General features: G+C 35.8%; 1 protein-coding gene and 1 pseudogene across 2 annotated transcripts in view; one reads left to right on the top strand and one right to left on the bottom strand.

Moving 5' to 3' along the window:
* LOC130221900 (NACHT, LRR and PYD domains-containing protein 12-like) overlaps positions 1-13,499 on the bottom strand; it is a 31,293-nt gene extending 17,794 nt beyond the window's left edge. Inside the window, exons 1-6 of one of the 2 annotated variants that reach the window (XM_056454448.1) lie at positions 13,443-13,499; positions 11,089-11,133; positions 10,431-10,523; positions 6,811-6,855; positions 6,148-6,240; positions 75-188 (exon numbers count right to left, since the gene is read on the bottom strand). In XM_056454448.1, the coding sequence (XP_056310423.1) occupies positions 75-188; positions 6,148-6,240; positions 6,811-6,855; positions 10,431-10,523; positions 11,089-11,132 (389 nt within the window). In that variant the 5' untranslated portion in view covers position 11,133; positions 13,443-13,499. Of the gene's footprint in view, positions 1-74; positions 189-6,147; positions 6,241-6,810; positions 6,856-10,430; positions 10,524-11,088; positions 11,134-12,533; positions 12,751-13,442 lie in introns of those variants that run through there. The other variant, XM_056454447.1, reaches the window with a different exon arrangement.
* LOC130221893 (zinc finger protein 721-like) overlaps positions 1-20,889 on the top strand; it is a 461,849-nt pseudogene that overhangs the window by 248,368 nt on the left and 192,592 nt on the right.

Genomic DNA, 20,889 nt, shown 5'->3' with positions numbered 1-20,889 from the left:
AGTGTGAGTGATCTTCTAGAAACACATTATCATATAAATGCTGCAGTGTAATCATGTGTGTAGACATGATCTACCTGACAGCAGGTTGTGTGTTTCCACTCTTAAAATGTATTGGTGGACTCATAGACGTGTCACTCTTCATAGACACACAGCTGGGCTCTGCTTCTGCTCTCTTCCTCCTACGTGAACTAAAACAGAGAAGATTAAAGTTCAGCACTGCACACACTGGAGTCAACACACCAGGTATTAATCATTCTTCATTTACAAAAGCACATAAATTAATTTCCTTTATATTTGAACAAAAACTGATCACTTTAAACACCACACACTGATCACTTTAAACACCACACACACTGATCACTTTAAACACCGCACACTGATCACTTTAAACACCGCACACTGATCACTTTAAACACCGCACACTGATCACTTTAAACACCACACACGCTGATCACTTTAAACACCACACACACTGATCACTTTAAACACCACACATACTGATCACTTTAAACACCACACACACAAATCACTTAAAACACCACACACACTGATCACTTTAAACACCACACACTGATCACTTTAAACACCACACACACTGATCACTTTAAACACCGCACACTGATCACTTTAAACACCGCACACTGATCACTTTAAACACCACACACGCTGATCACTTTAAACACCACACACACTGATCACTTTAAACACCACACACACTGATCACTTTAAACACCACACACACAAATCACTTAAAACACCACACACACTGATCACTTTAAACACCACACACACTTATCAATTTAAACACCACACACTGATCACTTTGAACACCAAACACTGATCACTTAAAAGACCACAAACTTATCACTTTAAACACCACACACACTTATCAATTTAAACACCAAACACTGATCACTTTAAACACCACACACACTGACCACTTTGAACACCACACACTGATCACTTTGAACACCAAACACTGATCACTTAAAAGACCACAAACTTATCACTTTAAACACCACACACACTTATCAATTTAAACACCACACACACTGATCACTTTAAACACCACACACACTGATCACTTTAAACACCACACACACTGATCACTTTAAACACCACACACACTGACCACTTTGAACACCACACACTGATCACTTTGAACACCAAACACTGATCACTTTAAACACCACACACTGATCACTTAAAACACCACACACTGATCACTTTAAACACCACACACACTTATCACTTTAAACACCACACACACTGATCACTTTAAACACCACACACACTGATCACTTTAAACACCACACACACTGATCACTTTAAACACCACACACACTGATCACTTTGAACACCACACACTGATCACTTTGAACACCAAACACTGATCACTTTAAACACCACACACACACTGATCACTTTAAACACCACACACTGATCACTTTAAACACCACAAACACTGATCACTTTAAACACCACACACACTGATCACTTAAAACACCACACACACTGATCACTTTAAACACCACACACACTGATCACTTAAAACACCACACACTGATCACTTTAAACACCACACACACACTGATCACTTTAAACACCACACACACACACTGATCACTTTAAACACCACACACACACTGATCACTTTAAACACCACACACACTGATCACTTTAAACACCACACACACTTATCAATTTAAACACCAAACAGTGATCACTTTAAATACCACACACACTGATCACTTTAAATACCAAACACTGATCACTTTAAACACCACACACACTGATCACTTTAAACACCACACACACTGATCACTTTAAATACCAAACACTGATCACTTTAAACACCAAACACTGATCACTTTAAACACCACACACACTGATCACTTTAAATACCAAACACTGATCACTTTAAACACAAAACATTGATCACTTTAAACACCACACACACTGATCACTTTAAACACCACACACTGATCACTTTAAACACCACACACACTGATCACTTTAAACACCACACACTGATCACTTTAAACACCACACACTGGTCACTTTAAACACCACACACTGGTCACTTTAAACACCACACACTGGTCACTTTAAACACCACACACTGATCACTTTAAACACCACACACACACTGATCACTTTAAACACCACACACACACTGATCACTTTAAACACCACACACACACTGATCACTTTAAACACCACACACACACTGATCACTTTAAACACCAAACACACACTGATCACTTTAAACACCACACACACACTGATCACTTTAAACACCACACACACTGATCACTTTAAACACCACACGCTGATCACTTTAAACACCACACGCTGATGACTTTAAACACCACACACTGATCACTTTAAACACCACACACACTGATCACTTTAAACACCACACACACTGATCACTTTAAACACCACACACTGATCACTTTAAACACCACACACTGATCACTTTAAACACCACACACACACTGATCACTTTAAACACCACACACACACTGATCACTTTAAACACCAAACGCTGATCACTTTAAACACCACACGCTGATCACTTTAAACACCAAACACTGATCACTTTAAACACCACACACACACTGATCACTTTAAACACCAAACACTGATCACTTTAAACACCACACACTGATCACTTTAAACACCACACACACTGATCACTTTAAACACCACACGCTGATCACTTTAAACACCACACACACACTGATCACTTTAAACACCAAACACTGATCACTTTAAACACCACACACTGATCACTTTAAACACCACACACACTGATCACTTTAAACACCACACACACAGATCACTTTAAACACCACACACACAGATCACTTTAAACACCAAACACTGATCACTTTAAACACCACACACTGATCACTTTAAACAATGTGAAAATGTGAAAAATATCAGCAAACACAGATCAAGGCTCATTTCTAGTAGAGAAAGCTTTACAGGCCTGCAGCACAATTAGAGCAGATTAGAGCTAAAAATAATCATCAAATTACTGACTGAAGACCACAGTTTAGGTGTGGGAGGAGCTTAATCATTCAGGGGTGTCAATCATCATAACGTGGTTATATAAGCAGCAGTATAAACTGCACTGAGTCAGCTGACTGTTATTCCAGCAGCTCCCCTTATCCTCCTCCTCAACACTCAGTCTTCAGAAGGTCACTCATTGAGGGTTTGTCTGCAGAGCTCCACTCCAGACTCTGAGGACAGCAAAACAAGTTCATTTACCATCATCTATCATGACTGAATGAGCAGGAGAACTCGAGAAATACCAACTATAGAAACTGCTGCCACCAAATGTGTTGATCAGCAGCATATATTAGGCCAACACAACATGATGATGACTGCGCTTCAGTGAAAACAGACTCAGATCAGAGGAATGGCTGATCAGTACATCACAGAAACAGCAGGGGAAAGTGTGCAGGAAAAGCTCTTTATGGCAGAAGATCAGGAACACTTTAGTTTAGGTCACAATTCATACTATTAACTACCGGCTTACAGGGCTGTGATGGTCACTGTGACAACCGCATCACCGCAGTGGTCAGTTGCTACCGCAGTTGTCCATTGCCACCGGCGGTAGTACGTGACGTCATGCACTCTAAAACACAAATTACCGTTACGTTGCCAAGTATTACATTTCTGTTACAATATAACATTAGACGCGATTCAGCAAGTTCAACCATGAATCTTGTTGGAAAACCAAATCTTACATCTGGGAACATTTTGGATTCGTGCCGACCGTGAAAGGTGAAGCAGTTGAGATTAAGCTTTTTGTAGGGTTTGTTTTTAAAAAACGTGTTAAAGTGTGGTTTAATATTCACTGCTAAGAGTCCAAACACTGAAGAGCAAATCCATCGATGCGCAGCTCTAAAGGTCCCGAACTATGCAAGTTAGTGGCGATCGACGGCGGCGAGGGGGAAAAAAGCCACGTATAATCAACTCCTGTCTTCTAAACGCAAACGCCCAGCTAGTCAGCCAGGTATCGCAGAGGCATTTCCAAAAATGAGCAGATACAAAAGAGAAAGTGATGAATGGAAGACATTGACGAGAAATGGAGCAACATATTTGGTAACTTAGTTAAGAACGGAACAATGAAGCAAGAAACTCTTGACGGTTGTGAAAAAGTATCTGTGCATTTGCGCTACAAGCAGACCGTCTGAACGCGTATTGCTGGAAACATTATAACCCCAATTAAGTCTTCACTTAAACCGGACAAATTCAACATGTTAGTTTTTCTGGCAAAGAATTTAAAATCTGAATAGAAAACAACAGGTGGAGATAGCCTACGCTGACTTATATTGTTACTAGTAGGCTAATAGTTTTGTACTTCTTATAATTACTACTATTTATATTACGACTGATTAGTAAAGTGCCGTTTAGGCTATTTGTGAAGTTCTTAAAAATGTAACGTTTAATTATTATTATACGGTTTCAGTTAAAGTTATTTAATATTTAACTACAATATTTAGAAGCAGTATTGTGTTGTTTTATTAACGAAAGTTCAAAAATAAAGACGTACGTTTATACGGATGTTTTAATAATTCATATTTAATTAAGTTATAAGTTAGTCCTTAATTTTTACATAAAAGATAAATTAACTTAGGTAGGCTACTTTATTTGTTGGTGGTACGGGAGGAACATTTTTGCCAGTGAATAATGTTCTCCCCACTTAAAGAAATAAATAGCTAAATAAAATAACTTGCGAAAAGGATGCAATAAAGAAAATGCTCTTAATCATTCTTCGTACATGCGATAAACCTATATAGCACCGACAAGAAATGGCACTAAAACAAAGTCTAGAGAGAGAAGAGTTATTAATATTGATTAGTTAATATTAAGGATCATAAACACGACCTGCGTTGTATGATAAACGCCTTCACAATGATCTTTTGTCATTGAAGAACAGATGCAATAAAGAAAATGCAAGCTCTTAATCATTCTTCATAATCTGATTCATACATGCAATAAACCTATCTTGCGCTGACAAGAACAAGCCCTAAAACAAAGTCTATAGAGAGAAGAATTATTAATATTATTGATCATAAACACGAACTGCGCTGTATGATAAACGCCTTCACAATGTCGTGATCTTTTTTGAAGAACAGATAATCCCGTCTCCCCAGCCAGGTTTTCATCTGCTTTTTTCTTCTCGCTACAAACAGTAAAGAATGGCTATAGCAGGCCCGGTGCCAGAATGCCATAACCGAGGGGGCATCTTAATGCCATAAGGGGGCACTTGGTGACTTGGTGATTTCGGTCCCTCTTGTTCATTTCATTTAGGCTATTTAATCACTTATTTATTACTTTTCATTGCTGCCTAAGTTACTGACTTAAGGCAGAAATATACTCTTTATAGTAACAATAGTATGAGGTTTCGCTATTAGGTTTCATCAATGGAGGTTATGAAACAATACCATTTATTAACGCAGACAGATCATGGCTTCAGCACCAGACCAGTGGTTTAAATGATATTTTACTCCTTATTTCTTTCTGTTTTATTTAAAAAACATCAATGTTTAAAGTTTTGTATTGCATATTTTTTAAAGATTATCATTCAGCCTACATGCAGCGCATATGAGAGGTTGATGCGGCAAATCCCCTTTACTCATGCACTATACCCATTTCATTTATGACACTGTAAACTTGACTTCACAGGCTGATCATCTTTACACTCAAAAGGCATTTTTAAGTGTCATAACTTGAGACTGCTGCTGCATAATGTCATGTTTCTTATTACAACTGTTAGCGATGTCAAAATAAAAAGCACACATTAAAAAGGGTTTTGTGTTTTATAGCTTAAGTTTTAATAATAATGAATATAATAAATTATAATATTAATGACAAAGAGGATATTTTACTACCAGAGATTTTAGATGCATTATTTAAAGTTAAAAACTGTAGATAAATGTTTAATGGTCAGATATTTGTCCTTATCAGGAGTATGAATGAAGACAGAAAAATTAAAGAAAATTATATAACACTGTTCTTGTGTTTCTTACATACTGTGCCTTTAAAGTGTTGTGTAAATATAATTAAAATGTCCTGATGAATACTGAAACAGTCCATGTGTGAGCAATAATGTAAAACACTGAATACCTGATGGCAGATGATGGGGTTTTCTCTCTGAACTTTGGTGGATCATCCTTAGACCGGTCACTCTTCAGAGACACACATGATCCTGATCTCACACTGAAGACACAAACACACCAGAGGAATAAACTGCAGGACAAACTTCAGTCTCCTTTACAAGAGTTTAACAGACAGATATGAGTTTGTTCAGTTTAATTCAGGCCTAATATTTGACTGGAGGTCTGTCTGATCTGGTCTGCTACACAGGAATCATGGGTAAACAGACGAGTGATGTGCTGCTTTCTCATTCTGCACAATCCCAGCTACACTGAAAACACATTTGACTCTAAAACCTTGTTGTGTAACCTCTTGAGCAAAAACTCACTAAAGAAACCAGATGAGGAGATATAAAATACAAACCTTTATTCTGTATCTATAGATATTAATATAATCTCCGAGTCTGAGAGGTTTAACATGAATATTTGAATTATTTGAATTAGTTATAGTTAATCTTCATTTGATCCCCTGAAACACAAGCAGTTTATCTCCTCTACAAGCACAAGCTGAAACTGTTCTGTGGTCAGCTTTAATTCTGATGTTGTACAAGACTTAAAACACCACACATGACACAAATAAGTTTATCAAATATGAGAAGGTGTTGAAATAATGGTGTAAAAACAGAGTCAATACCTGTGTTTCTCTGAGAGAGAGTCCTTTACTCGCTCCTCTGCCATACTGCAGATAAAACACCAATGCAGACATTAGCAGAGCTTTCAGTAAACAAACAAGACCTTACTGAAACCGACCACATGATGAGGGAGACCACAAACTAACTTTCAGTCATTTCACAGCATTCACATATACATATCAGCAATTCCAGCGTTATGGATGTGACGTTTGCAGTGAAAACTCAAAACATAAATTTGCATAGTAAGTATACGTCAACATTATATTGAAACTTTTGTCTATATTTTGCAGAACATCTGACCACAGAGTTAAGGGACCAGAAAAATATTGATCTGTATACATGTTTTGTACTTTAAATGAGGAAAATAAACATGCGTTATGGACGTGACAATAAAGTCTGTGAGTTTACAGTATAGAACATATTTTGTAGGAATTGTGTGAATTAAACTGCACAACCCAAAAGAAATAATAATAATAATCAAGAGAATAAGAGTCAGCTCTCTATAAAACAAACATTATTGGTTTTAATTCATTGAATATTTTCACATTGATGAGGAAAAAGTGTGGTTATGGATGTGACACCTCTCTGGTATGGATGTGACAGATGTGAAATTGCCACTTGTGTGACTTTGGTAAATCAAATAGAATAGTTTGAAAACTTTTACAGATGCATTTTTGAGTATTTCTAAAGTACTGTAAAATACTTGCTTACCCAAAAAACCCAGAAAAAGGTTTCCGTATTTTTTTTATGGTTGATGTTATGTAGAACTGGGTTGCACTAGTTACTATTACGGTGCCAATCGTCTCAGTATGTATATTAACATTATTAATGTCCAATAGCCGTGAAAGAAAACACAGATGTACTAAATTGTTGGTGTTTACTCAAATAGGATATATTCATCATCAAATAACAATATTATCCAAATGAAACAGAAAACATACATCAACTGAGCGTAGGCCTGCGCAAAATAATAATGAAAGAAAAGTTCACAATACAGAATGTAAATAAATAATGCTGATGCTCACAAATCAACAATAAAGAAACTATTATAAAAGTCCTTTATATATATATATTCAGATACCACGAGATTGAAATGAAGCTGGTCTTTGAGCTACAGTCTCAGGGCCGTTGGTGCAATGATATTGATGCAATGGTATTTGTTGGACTACTTTATGTCTGTACTCATTTTCTGAGGTTAGCCAAGTTTTATAAAATTTAATTCAACCGTATTTGCAATGTACTGTTGTTGGCTAGGAGAAATAGAAACGCATTTCGGGTATTTAGAAATAGTATATTTATTCTGTCCGTTTGATCTGCTATAAAATCAGTTGAAGCAAAAAGATAAACTTAAAGAAATTACAGAAAAGCCCAGAAACCCATTTCTTTCTTTCAGAAACCCAGTATGCAGTTTCGCTATTAGGTTTCATCAATGGAGGTTATGAAACGATACCATTTATTAACGCAGACGGATCATGGCTTCAGCACCAGACCAGTGGTTTAAATTATATTTTACTGCTTATTTCTTTCTGTTTTATTTAAAAAAACATGAAATGTTTAAAGTTTTGTATTGCATATTTTTTAAAGATTATCATTCAGCCTACATGCAGCGCATATGAGAGGTTGATGCGGCAAATCCCTTTTACTCATGCACTATACCCATTTCATTTATGACACTGTAAACTTGACTTCACAGGCTGATCATCTTTACACTCAAAAGGCATTTTTAAGTGTCATAACTTGAGACTGCTGCTGCATAATGTCATGTTTCTTATTACAACTGTTAGCAATGTCAAAATGAAAGCACACATTAAAAAGGGTTTTGTGTTTTATAGCTTAAGTTTTAATAATAATGAATATAATAAATTATAATATTAATGACAAAGAGGATATTTTACTACCAGAGATTTTAGATGCATTATTTAAAGTTAAAAACTGTAGATAAATGTTTAATGGTCAGATATCTGTCCTTATCAGGAGTATGAATGAAGACAGAAAAATTAAAGAAAATTATATAACACTGTTCTTGTGTTTCTTATAGGGTTGGGCATCTATGCTATAATGCCGATCCGATATGCATCTCGATACAAAGTATACGATCCGATATATTAACGATACATTTGTGACATGTTGCGATGCAATACGATACGATTCACACCCATATCACGATACAATGCGTTAATTCAGCACTAACTTATAAGATCAAGTTGTGATGATGTGAAAGAAGATGCGGTGCCATTGAATGAGTTTGATTATTTATTAACCAAGTAAAACCAAGACTTTTTACAAACTGGCTTTTCTCTCAGAGCCCGAATGTCGGTTTACAGTAGAGGGCCATTTTAGAACATATGGCACATATTATTTAAGTATTTCCAAGATAAACAGAATGTATAAGTGCAATATATATAAAAAAATATATATTTGCACTTTTTCAACATAAAGAATGTTTACTATTGCACAACAAGAATTGTGATTTAACTTTTCAACTATGAAAATAAGTTTTACAAACATATATTTTGCCACTGAATATTCAAAACGTAACACCGTCTATGTAGTGTGCTGTGACAGTTACATATGATGCTGTAGCGCACGATGTCCAGCCGTCCACTGTAACCGCGACTCTTTGGGCTTTGTGCAGGGACTCCTCTATCTCTCTTCTTACTTTGTCGTACAGAGCAGGAATCTGTTTATCGGAGAATAGCTTTCGGTTTGGTATCTTATAACGAGGCTCCAAGACATGGAGGAGGTGTTTAAAACCTTCGTTCTCAGTAACACTATAAGGCTGAATATCTTTGCAGATAAACAATGCAATAGCATCCGTGATTGCCGTAGAGCGCGCGGAACTGTTAGCAAGCGGGGCATGGAAAAAAAAAATGCTTTTCTCACCACTTTTAGAGCTGTTAGCTACAGGTGAATCAGAGCAAGAAGCAGAGGATGCAGGAACACTGGAAGATGCTTCCACAACAACACCGTGGCGCCGCTTCAAGTGAGACATCAGATTCGTCATACCGCCCGTGTATATTACAGATGCGCGGCACATTTTGCAAATTGCATCTGTCTTGTCAAGTCGTCCATCTTTCTTGTAAAATCCATAATGTTGCCATACTTTAGATTTAAAACCCAGTGGGGAATAAATTGTCTCGGCGTCCGACATGTTTATTTTGCTTCTCGCGCTTTCTGAGGGCGCACCACTAGCTTAATCCGCACACCTTACCTGAGTTGTAGTGTAAGTGTAGTGTACACATCCGCAAATCCATTGCTAAGGCATACTTTATGTAGGTCGATTAAATTATGCGCTAAAAACAGTTTGACAACACTTGATAATAAATAAAAAATACATTCTATATTAAAAAGATAAGTTGTATCTTGGAAAAAAAAAATCGATGCATCTCGCAAAAACCGATGCATCTCGATTTGCTTTTAATATTTCATTCATCCTCTGCTGCTCTACCGATGCACTCGCATCGTGCATGCGCATGACCGCGTATCGATACATATCGGTTTATCTTCCCATCACTAGTTTCTTACATACTGTGCCTTTAAAGTGTTGTGTAAGTATAATTAAAATGTCCTGATGAATACTGAAACAGTCCATGTGTGAGCAATAATGTAAAACACTAAATACCTGATGGCAGATGATGGGGTTTTCTCTCTGAACTTTGGTGGATCATCCTTAGACCGGTCACTCTTCAGAGACACACATGATCCTGATCTCACACTGAAGACACAAACACACCAGAGGAATAAACTGCAGCACAAACTTCAGTCTCCTTCACAAGAGTTTAACAGACAAATATACGTTTGTTCAGTTTAATTCAGCTTAAACTAATAGTTGACTGAAGATCTGTCTGATCAGGTCTGCTACACAGGAATCATGGGTAAACAGACGAGTGATGTGCTGCTTTCTCATTCTGCACAATCTCAGCTTCACTGAAAACACATTTGACTCTAAAACCTTGTTGTGTAACCTCTTGAGCAAAAACTTACAATAGAAACCAGATGAGGAGATATAAAATACAAACCTTTATTCTGTATCTATAGATATTCATATAATCTCAGAGTCTGAGAGGTTCAACATGAATATTTGAATTAGTTATAGTTAATCTTCATTTGATCCCCTGAAACACAAGCAGTTTATCTCCTCTACAAGCACAAGCTAAAACTGTTCTGTGGTCAGCTTTAATTCTGATGTTGTACAAGACTTAAAACACCACACATGACACATATAAGTTTCTCAAATATGAGAAAGTGTTGAAATAATGGTGTAAAAACAGAGTCAATACCTGTGTTTCTCTGAGAGAAAGTCCTTTACTCGCTCCTCTGCCATACTGCAGATAAAACACCAATGCAGACATTAGCAGAGCTTTCAGTAAACAAACAAGACCTTACTGAAACCGACCACATGATGAGGGAGACCACAAACTAACTTTCAGTCATTTCACAGCATTTAAATATACATATCAGCAATTCCAGCGTTATGGATGTGACGTTTGCAGTGAAAACTCAAAACATAAATTTGCATAGTAAGTATACGTCAACATTATATTGAAACTTATGTTTATATTTTGCAGAACATCTGACCACAGAGTTAAGGGACCAGAAAAATATTGATCTGTAAACATGTTTTGTACTTTAAATGAGGAAAATAAACATGCGGTATGGACGTGACAAAAAAGTCTGTGAGTTTACAGTATAGAACATATTTTGTAGGAATTGTGTGAATTAAACTGCACAACCCAAAATAATAATAATAATCAAGAGAATAAGAGTCAGCTCTCTATAAAACAAACATTATTGGTTTTAATTCATTGAATATTTTCACATTGATGAGGAAAAAGTGTGGTTATGGATGTGACACCTCTCTGGTATGGATGTGACAGATGTGAAATTGCCACTTGTGTGACTTTGGTAAATCAAATAGAATAGTTTGAAAACTTTTACAGATGCATTTTTGAGTATTTCTAAAGTACTGTAAAATACTTGCTTATGCAAAAAACCAAGAAAAAGGTTTCCGTATTTTTTTTAAAGGTTGATGTTATGTAGAACTGGGTTGCACTAGTTACTATTACGGTGCCAATCGTCTCAGTATGTATATTAACATTATTAATGTCCAATAACCGTAAAAGAAAACACAAATGTACTAAATTGTTGGTGTTTACTCAAATAGGATATATTCATCATCATCAAATAACAATATTATCCAAATGAAACAGAAAACATACATCAAATGAGCGTAGGCCTGCGCAAAATAATAATGAAAGACAAGTTCACAATACAGAATGTAAATAAATAATGCTGATGCTCACAAATCAACAATAAAGAAACTATTATTAAAGTCCTATATATGTATATTCAGATACCACGAGATTTAATTGAAGCTGGTCTCACAATGAATCCTCCCGCAGGAATCCATGGGCAGGAAATTCAGTCAGTAGTGGATGGTGCTGAATATTTAAGATACTGCTTCATACGACTCTTGCATATGTGTGATTCTATAATGAACAAATTAACGTGACCAGTAATAAAGTCACATCACTGTATGATGGACACCAGCAGCACTACAAATGTGCTGCGTTATAGCCATACAATATGCATGTAGAGTATAGTAATGCAGACATCAGTAAATACTCAAACATTACATCAATAATGCAGCAGTTGTACGCCAATTAAACACAAATAACTGACAATCATAGTAGTATAATGTAAGATACTGTCGAGTGAAACTCACGCTTCTCAATGACGCACTTTCAAGGATCGTCACGAGCGAGACTTCAGCACCGCGTATAAGCTTTATTAAAACCCATCCGCTGTCAATCCAGATAATAATACACTCTTTTGCAGTTCACAAAGAGAAGGTGCTACAGAACGAGACGATAATCTACTGTTTTGCGCCGTTACAGATGAAATTGTAGGACCTCTGCTTTCGCATCGCCACTCCTGAAAGGATTCACTTTCGATTTGTCATTCGGTTGATTCTGAAGTGAACTGATTCGCGGACGATTGCTTCATTCGGTTGATTCTGAACTGAACTGAGACAACATAATCGTTGTACAACACCTATTTTAAATGTGCATAAACTGAAAAATGACCTTTTTACAGTTGACATTTGTACGGAATTGCTCATATATATATTTATACTGATTAACATTAATGCAGTTGGTTTAACCCTGATCTGACACCTCAGATATTTCGGGTTTGATCATTTGATATGTATGTGTCTGTCACGATAACTTCTGCTTTAGACAACTATTAACGTATTATTTTATGTATTTATTAGCTTAGTTAGTAGTTAGTTAGTACTAAAACGTTACCAGTTAAATGCAGTTTAAGGATCATCCGCATTCTTCTGTTTACTGAAGCTCTGCTTTCACTTTCGATTTCCTGACTCTGTTTAAAGTTTATTTTGTGCTGAATGATGTGAAATTATCGAGATAACCTGATATAGAAGAGCACAAACACTTTCAAGGGATAAAAATAACCCATTATATTGTTCAAATGACCGTGTTTAATCGGTGTTTGAGGCTTTGAGCGTCAGGAGCAGACAGTCCTATAAATCACGCTTATAAACACGCTTATACACATATAAACCCCTTCATCATCTCCACAAATAAGCGTAATGTAGAAGTATTAAACTTACCTGCAGAAGTACAGACGCTCTTGTGCAGCAGGAACACAACTTGAGCTCTTTTGACGCTTTCGGTTTGTCAGCTTCTTCTTCAGTATTTTGGCGGTTGTCAAACTTAAATGTGCTTTATCGCCACCTGCTGGACTGGAGTGTGTAAAAGGAGTCTGCAGACATGGATCCAGGCAGATCTACGGCCCAGGCTGCAGAACCGCAGAACACACGTTTCAGGCACACACAATCTAGCACACACGATTTAGGCAAACCATATATGGGAACTAACTAACTCCTTAGCATTATCGCCACCTATTAAAGTTCACAAATATGATTTCCCATTTCAGTCATTATTATTATATCGTAACGATCATTTTAACATCTCTGCAGTTTCTGAACCCAAATTATGTAAATACAATTAATTAGTTAAAGACACTTATGACTTTATTCATGTGTCCACATACACAAAGAAAACACAATAGACCGTCTAATTGTAGGATCAAGTGTAATAAACTAATTCAGGATCTTTATATTATCATACTTGGTTAAAATAAGTTTGTTGTAAAATATAAAAAGTAAACAATAATGTGTCACATTAAAATGAATTACTATAGTTAATCATTTAAACAATATATAATATAGTTATAAACTGATTATCTGATTAGAAACTACTATCTTTTACTAATATATATATATATATATATATATATATATATATATATATATATATATATATATATATATATATATTTATTTATATATTTTTTTAATTAATTATTAATAGTTAATTTGTTTCTATTGCTAAATTTTGGTTTAAAAACAATATATTGCTTACAATAAATTACTACAGTATTTCATGTGGGAAATCCTTAATGAAAAAGTTATTAGAAAATTAAGCAAATACACACTATTAAATCGCTTGAGTAAAATATTAATATAGTGTTATACATTTATTACATATAAAATGTATTATTGCCTATATTAACTTGCTATTATTTCCTTCATTATAAATTAATCCATTATATAAATTAAACCTGTTCAAAGTAGATCATTCAGCAAGGCCAGCAAACGAGTATCTGCTATATTGATTCTGTCAGATAATAATGACTGATCATCTATGATGATAGAAAACTGATCTCTCTATTAAACTGAATGGCGATCGGAAACAACGCTCCTCATTCGCCCGTCTCGATCGCAATATCTGTGAAAAGCACTTGTTTATTGTGTACAATATTTATTAACTATGTATATCAATATATATCGATGACGATGTCCTAGAAGACGTTAATAACATTAACAGCTGTCGTAACCATGTATGGTTTGCCTAGATTGTGTGTGCCAGATTGTATGTGCCAGATTGTGTGTGCCTAAAACGTGTGTGGTTCTGCGGGCCTGCAGCTGGATATTATTGGAGGCCCAAGCAGTTTTACGGCCTGGGCAGTTTTACACCCCCGTTGTTCCTGATGCGTCCAGTAGGGGAGGCAGTACAGTATTATTATAAGCTTCCAGAACTTTATCATCACACCAAACCAAACGCGGCACGATGAAAAGGTATGCTAAATACGTGTTTAAAACATTATCAAACATGAAACTTAAACATATTTTAATTAGATTAAGGTCGATATGAGTGTCAATACGTAAACAAATTGGTGTAATATAACAGCAATGTGTTAGTTTGACTCAATTTTAGCTAACAATGTGCAAGCTAGCTGCATGTTCTACATCTCGCTTTCTTATGTAGGCAAATTTTCTTTTATTCTTTGTCTGTCTTTAGCCTGCATAATGCTTTTCCTGGTAAGGTATTTTTTTTAATTATTGTATATTTAATAATTTATTTAAAGATATACAGTTGAAGTCAGAATTATTAGCCCCCCTGTTTATTTTTTTCCCCGATTTCTGTTTAACAAAGAGCAGATTTCTTCAACACATTTCTAATTTATAATAGTTTTAATAACTCATTTCTAATAACTGATTTATTTTCTCTTTGCCATGATGACAGTAAATAATATTAGACTAGATATTCTTCAAGACACTAGTATTCAGCTTAAAGTGACATTTAAAGGCTTAACTAGGTTAATTAGGTTAACAAGGCAGGTTAGGGTAATTAGGCAAGTTATTGTATGACACTGGTTTGTTCTGTAGACTATTGAAAAAAATATAGCTTAAAGGGTCTAATAATGACCTTAAAATGGTGTTTAAAAACTTAAAAACTGCTTTTATTCTAGCCGAAATAAAACAAATGAGACTTTCTCCAGAAGAACAAATATTATCAGACATACTGTGAACATTTCCTGAATTTGTTCAACATCATTTGAGAAATATAAAAAAAATGTAATAAAATTCAAAGGGGGGCGAATAATTCTGACGTCACCTGTATATTTTCTCATAGATTAAACAACACACTATAGCGTGGTCTACATGTAATATAATGCAATTCTGTTCTAGTTTAAACAATTAAACTATCATATATATGTAAATGCATAGAGAAACTCACTATTATAAATGCTCTGCTAATTTTGTTTATATAGCTATACGGTACATTTGATATATTAGCATGAAAGGTTTCATTGCACATGCATTCATATTGTTCATCACATATTGTTCATAACCAAAGACATGTGGTGCAGGTGAATTGGGTAGGCTAAATTGTCCGTAGTGTATGAGTGTGTATGGTTGTTTCCAAGAGATGGGTTGCAGCTGGAAGGGCGTCCGCTGCGTGAAAACATCTGCTGGATAAGATGGTGGTTGTTACGTAGTGGATGCACCTCGCTACGCACATAAGGTTAAGGATGACCGCTATTAAAAGAGGTCACCCGGAGTCCCCGTTCCTGTTCCCCAAGCACTCACACACAGGCCAAGTTGCAAAAAAGGGGTAACAAATTTATTAAACAAAAATTCCAGTATAGGAAGCAGGGAACAAAAAGGCCAAAACAATAAACAAAACAAGGTACGCTACCTATTATTAAATTTCTTACCTAAAACCGAAAATAAAGTTCCGTAAATGAAAAACAATTCTGACCTCCATAACTATCCATTAAACAAGAGAAAACTGGACAAAAGAAAAAGGGGCCTTCCCTTAGATCATTCAGCAGTAAGTAAACATTTAGCCACAGCTAACAGAATACCGTCCTAGTACCGTATTTAACAGAGTATCTCACCAGATTACTTTGAAACAGGGTTGTAGACATGAAACAAACGATCAGCCACCGCTAATGCAAGTTACCGTCCTAGTACCGTATTTAACAGAGTATCTCACCAGATGACTTTGGAAAAAGGTTTCAGACAGAAAGATATCACTGCCACACAGAGAACTTAGAGCGATCTGCTCACACACACAACAGCGAGGGGAAACAGGAAGAGAACTCGATGAAGAGCGCAAACAGCACGCTTTTATAACTGGCGCCGCCCCTCTCAGAGCTGCACCTGATCTCCGCTCATGTGGAGAGAGAGAGAAAGAGAGACAGATAGAGGATACAACACACACAGGAACAATACACACTAGCATTGTCAAAATAATGTTACTCAATATGTAACAGTGGTTCATTCCGCTGGGGCAACCCCAGATTAATAAAGGGACTAAGCCGACAATAAATCCAACAAATGTTTCAGATTTTTTATTGTAGCAATTTGTTACAAAGAAAGTAATTAAATATGTTAAATATGGGGAAGTCAGGATCACAATTTGTAGCTGCAAATTACAAAAAATAAATAATGACTTGGTCATTGAAGTGCACTGTAAAATATTTCACAATATTGTGTTAAACAAAACACACGGTACAAAACATATTTTACTGTATTTTTCCCACAAAGACAGTGTACACAGTGTTCATCCCAACCAACACACTCACTCTCACACACACTCTCTCTCTTTCTCTCTTTCTCACTCTCTCTCTCTCTCTCTCTCTCACACACACACACACACTGCTACTGATGCTGCAGAGGATTCTGGATAAATCTCTCGTCAGTATTCAGCTCAGTTTCACTGATGATCCAGAACTCAGCCCAAACCCAGGCCAGAGCGGCTCAGTGAATGTGGTCTGGACTGAGTGGATGAGGCTCATTGTGTCTCTATAGATGTTGTAGAAGATCAGAGTTCCTGCACTGTGATCCACAAACACTCCTATTCTCCTGCTGAGCGGCTCTACTGGGAGACGAGTCTCTGTGTGATTGTGTATGAATGAGAAACTGGAGGAAGAGCAGCTCAAACTCCAGGACTGAGCATTACGTCTAAACACACACTCAACACCTGCTCCCTTCCTCCTGATGCTCTTATATGACACTGATATACACACACCATGATCTCCACTCCAGTCAGTCTCCCAGTAACAGCGTCCACACACACTCTCTCTGCACAACACCTGAGCGTAATAATCAAATCTGTCTGGATGATCAGGATACGGCTGATCCTCTCTCACACACTGTGTGTGTGTGTGCGTGTGTGTGAGAAAAAGAGCAGGTAGAGTGTGTGACGGCTAGGGGCTGGGAGACAGGAGACTCGTGTCGATCTCCCTAGTTCTTCTGAGGAGGAGCGTAATGTGTGTGTGTTTGTGTGTGTGTGTGTGTGTGAGAGAAAAAGAGCAGGTAGAGTGTGTGACGGCTAAGTCACTCAATTATGTTATAAAAATATATTTTCTTGTGATAACACGTTTTCGTTGAGACATATTTTCCTCACGCATGCATATATATTTTTTGCTTGTTTAGTTGATTTCAAATGCAATAGATCTGTTCATAAAGCTTGTAGTAACAGTGCTCAAAATTGGTGGGTGCGACTACATTTTTTAAATTAAGAGCACCAGTGTTACCAAGCAAAATTGTTAATTTCGAGCCCTGTAATGTATAGTAAATATAGTTAAAATATTGCGAACAGCTTAAAATAAGTTATTTTTATTGTTTGTATATGCTTTGGGAGTGGGTGGTCGCGAGTTCTTGACGATCTTACATTGGGGGTCGCTGGCTTAAAAGTTTGAGAACCACTGCATTACTACTACCTGTTTTACTTTCATGGTGGTAACTACACCTCACATCATGTATACATTTATACAAAATAACTTACATTTCTCTTTTTTTGTAAAAAAAAAAGTTGTTGCCAATTTTCAGCTGCAAAGTAGCCAAGCAACATCACTCTATAACACTGCTCAAAAAGTTGCCCTGTGTATCATCAGCTGAACACAAAACATAACTTTACAGCTGTTAAGAACAGCAGCTTTCATACGTGTTTGTTTACTCTAAAGCGTAATTCTGTAGGCCTATATATTTATAACTAATAAATGTCTTAAATTTAACACTTCATTTAATCCAAAACATATTTCAGTTTTTTTTCTTTTGATAAAATAAAATAAATGTATTTGACTACTTTTTTTTTACATTATACTAAAGCTACTTCTGCACCACAAGGCACATGAAAGCGAAAGTAACGAGCCTGATTTCAAAATGCAAGGAGTAGAAAGTACTTATTTTTGTATTAAAATGTAAGAATAAAAGTAAAAATGTTTCAGAATAAGTAAACAGTGGAGTATAATACCGATATTAAAATATCTACTTAAGTACAATAACAATGTATTTGTACTTCATTACTTCCTATCTCTGCTAATGTGAAAAAATGTGATCTAAATACTATGAATTCATTTTGCATTGACATGTATGCACTTGAGTATTTAGTAGTTTCTTTTATTAAAAATAAGTTTTGTGTTTTTTTTCATCCAGATTACGAGATCAAGTCATTAACTTGAACCAGGAGGGCAAACTCATCAAAAGCAAAACTTACTTTCCCTTGGCTTATTTCCTTCTTATCATGGGTCATCACAGCGGAATGAACTAGCAATTACTGTGGCACATGCTTTTTTCACTAGATGCTCTTAGATGCAGAATTTCATCTAATTGACCGGAGCACCCGAAAAACCCACGCAAAAATGGGGTGAACATGCAAATTCCACACCTGGCACACCAGGGACTTGAACCTGTGACCTTCTTGCTGTGAGGCGACAGTGCTAACCATAGAGCCACCTTGCCGCCCTATTTTGTATTCACATTATATTAGTGACAGTTTTCCCTTCAAGGTATTTCAGTAAATAATTGTTGTTATTTTATATAATTGACAATAAATTGTTTGAATTATATTGAAGAATAATAATAATTTATGTTCACACTAATGCACAAATTTAATGGTGTGAAATACACAGGAGAAAAGCCACAAGAGTTTCACATGGTAGTGCACGTTTCAATGTTTACAATCAAAATTCCAAATACACACGTTTTCCCAGGTGATGACATGTGCATTTCACATGTGGTTCGTGTGTTTCGCATGTGCAATTTCACATGCATATGTGATCACATGTGAATTTCACATGTGAAACTCATGTGAAATCTCTGTAAGGGTAATTAGGGTGATAGGAAAGTGAAAGGGTAATTAGGCAAGTTATTGTATAATGATGGTTTGTTCTGTAGACTATCAAAACAAAACTGAACTTAAAGGGGTTAATAATAATGACCTTGAAAATGTATTCGAAATAAAACAAATAAGACTATTATAATATTATATCAGACATACTGTAGTAGCAAATATATATATATATATATATATATATATATATATATATATATATATATATATATATATATATATATATATATATATATATATATATATATATATATATATATATATATTTATTTTTTTATTTTTTTATTTTTTATTATTTAAATTAGTACTTTTTCTAAATAATACCTCTTACTTACTTGTTGTTTAGAAAAAGTACAAATTTTTGCTTCCACTTAAAATGGAAACAAAGGATTTGCTATTAGTATTTATTATGTATTATTATATTTCATTTTCTGAAGACAAGAGGTTGAAATGTAGCTTAAAAACTGTAACCCTGACCATGACCTGACCATGTGATGGAATCCAGATCACAGAAACTCAAACCGACTAATCAGCAAGTGTCTGCTATCCCCCACTGTACAAAAGGTGTGAAAAGAAGCAGGTCTCTAGCAACACCTCAACTATTTTTTATTGCTTTTTGTTCTTTTCTCTCTTATGTTTTGAACTTTGAACTGAACTTTGAACACTTGAAACACTAAACTATTCGTTTCTTTTGATTTTTTAAAAAAATGTACCATTGACAATTGCGGAGAAATCTTTGATGCCACTGGTGGAGTAGACGGGGGATGGGGCTGGGCCTCAGGTTGTCTCTTCTCCATCACCTCCTGAGCAGGTACAGAAGGGGCAGGTTGTTCCACCGTTTGTGCTGGAGCAGCAGAGGCAGTACTCTGCTTAAAATAATTACAAAAATACATATAATCATGAAAAAGGAAAGCCATTCTAGTAAATAATAATAAACACATATTGATTCATAAATGTACCTTTTGAGTGTGAAAATCACATGCATTTCAGCACACCTCCAAGCAAGCTCCTATGGCCAAGAGACTGCAATGGGCATTTCTCAATCTGAAAAAAAAAAATCATGAAAAA

The sequence above is a fragment of the Danio aesculapii genome, chromosome 4 (genome assembly GCF_903798145.1).
Source record: "Danio aesculapii chromosome 4, fDanAes4.1, whole genome shotgun sequence".
NCBI lineage: Eukaryota > Metazoa > Chordata > Actinopteri > Cypriniformes > Danionidae > Danio > Danio aesculapii.
This window is presented reverse-complemented; position numbering and strand designations above follow the sequence as displayed.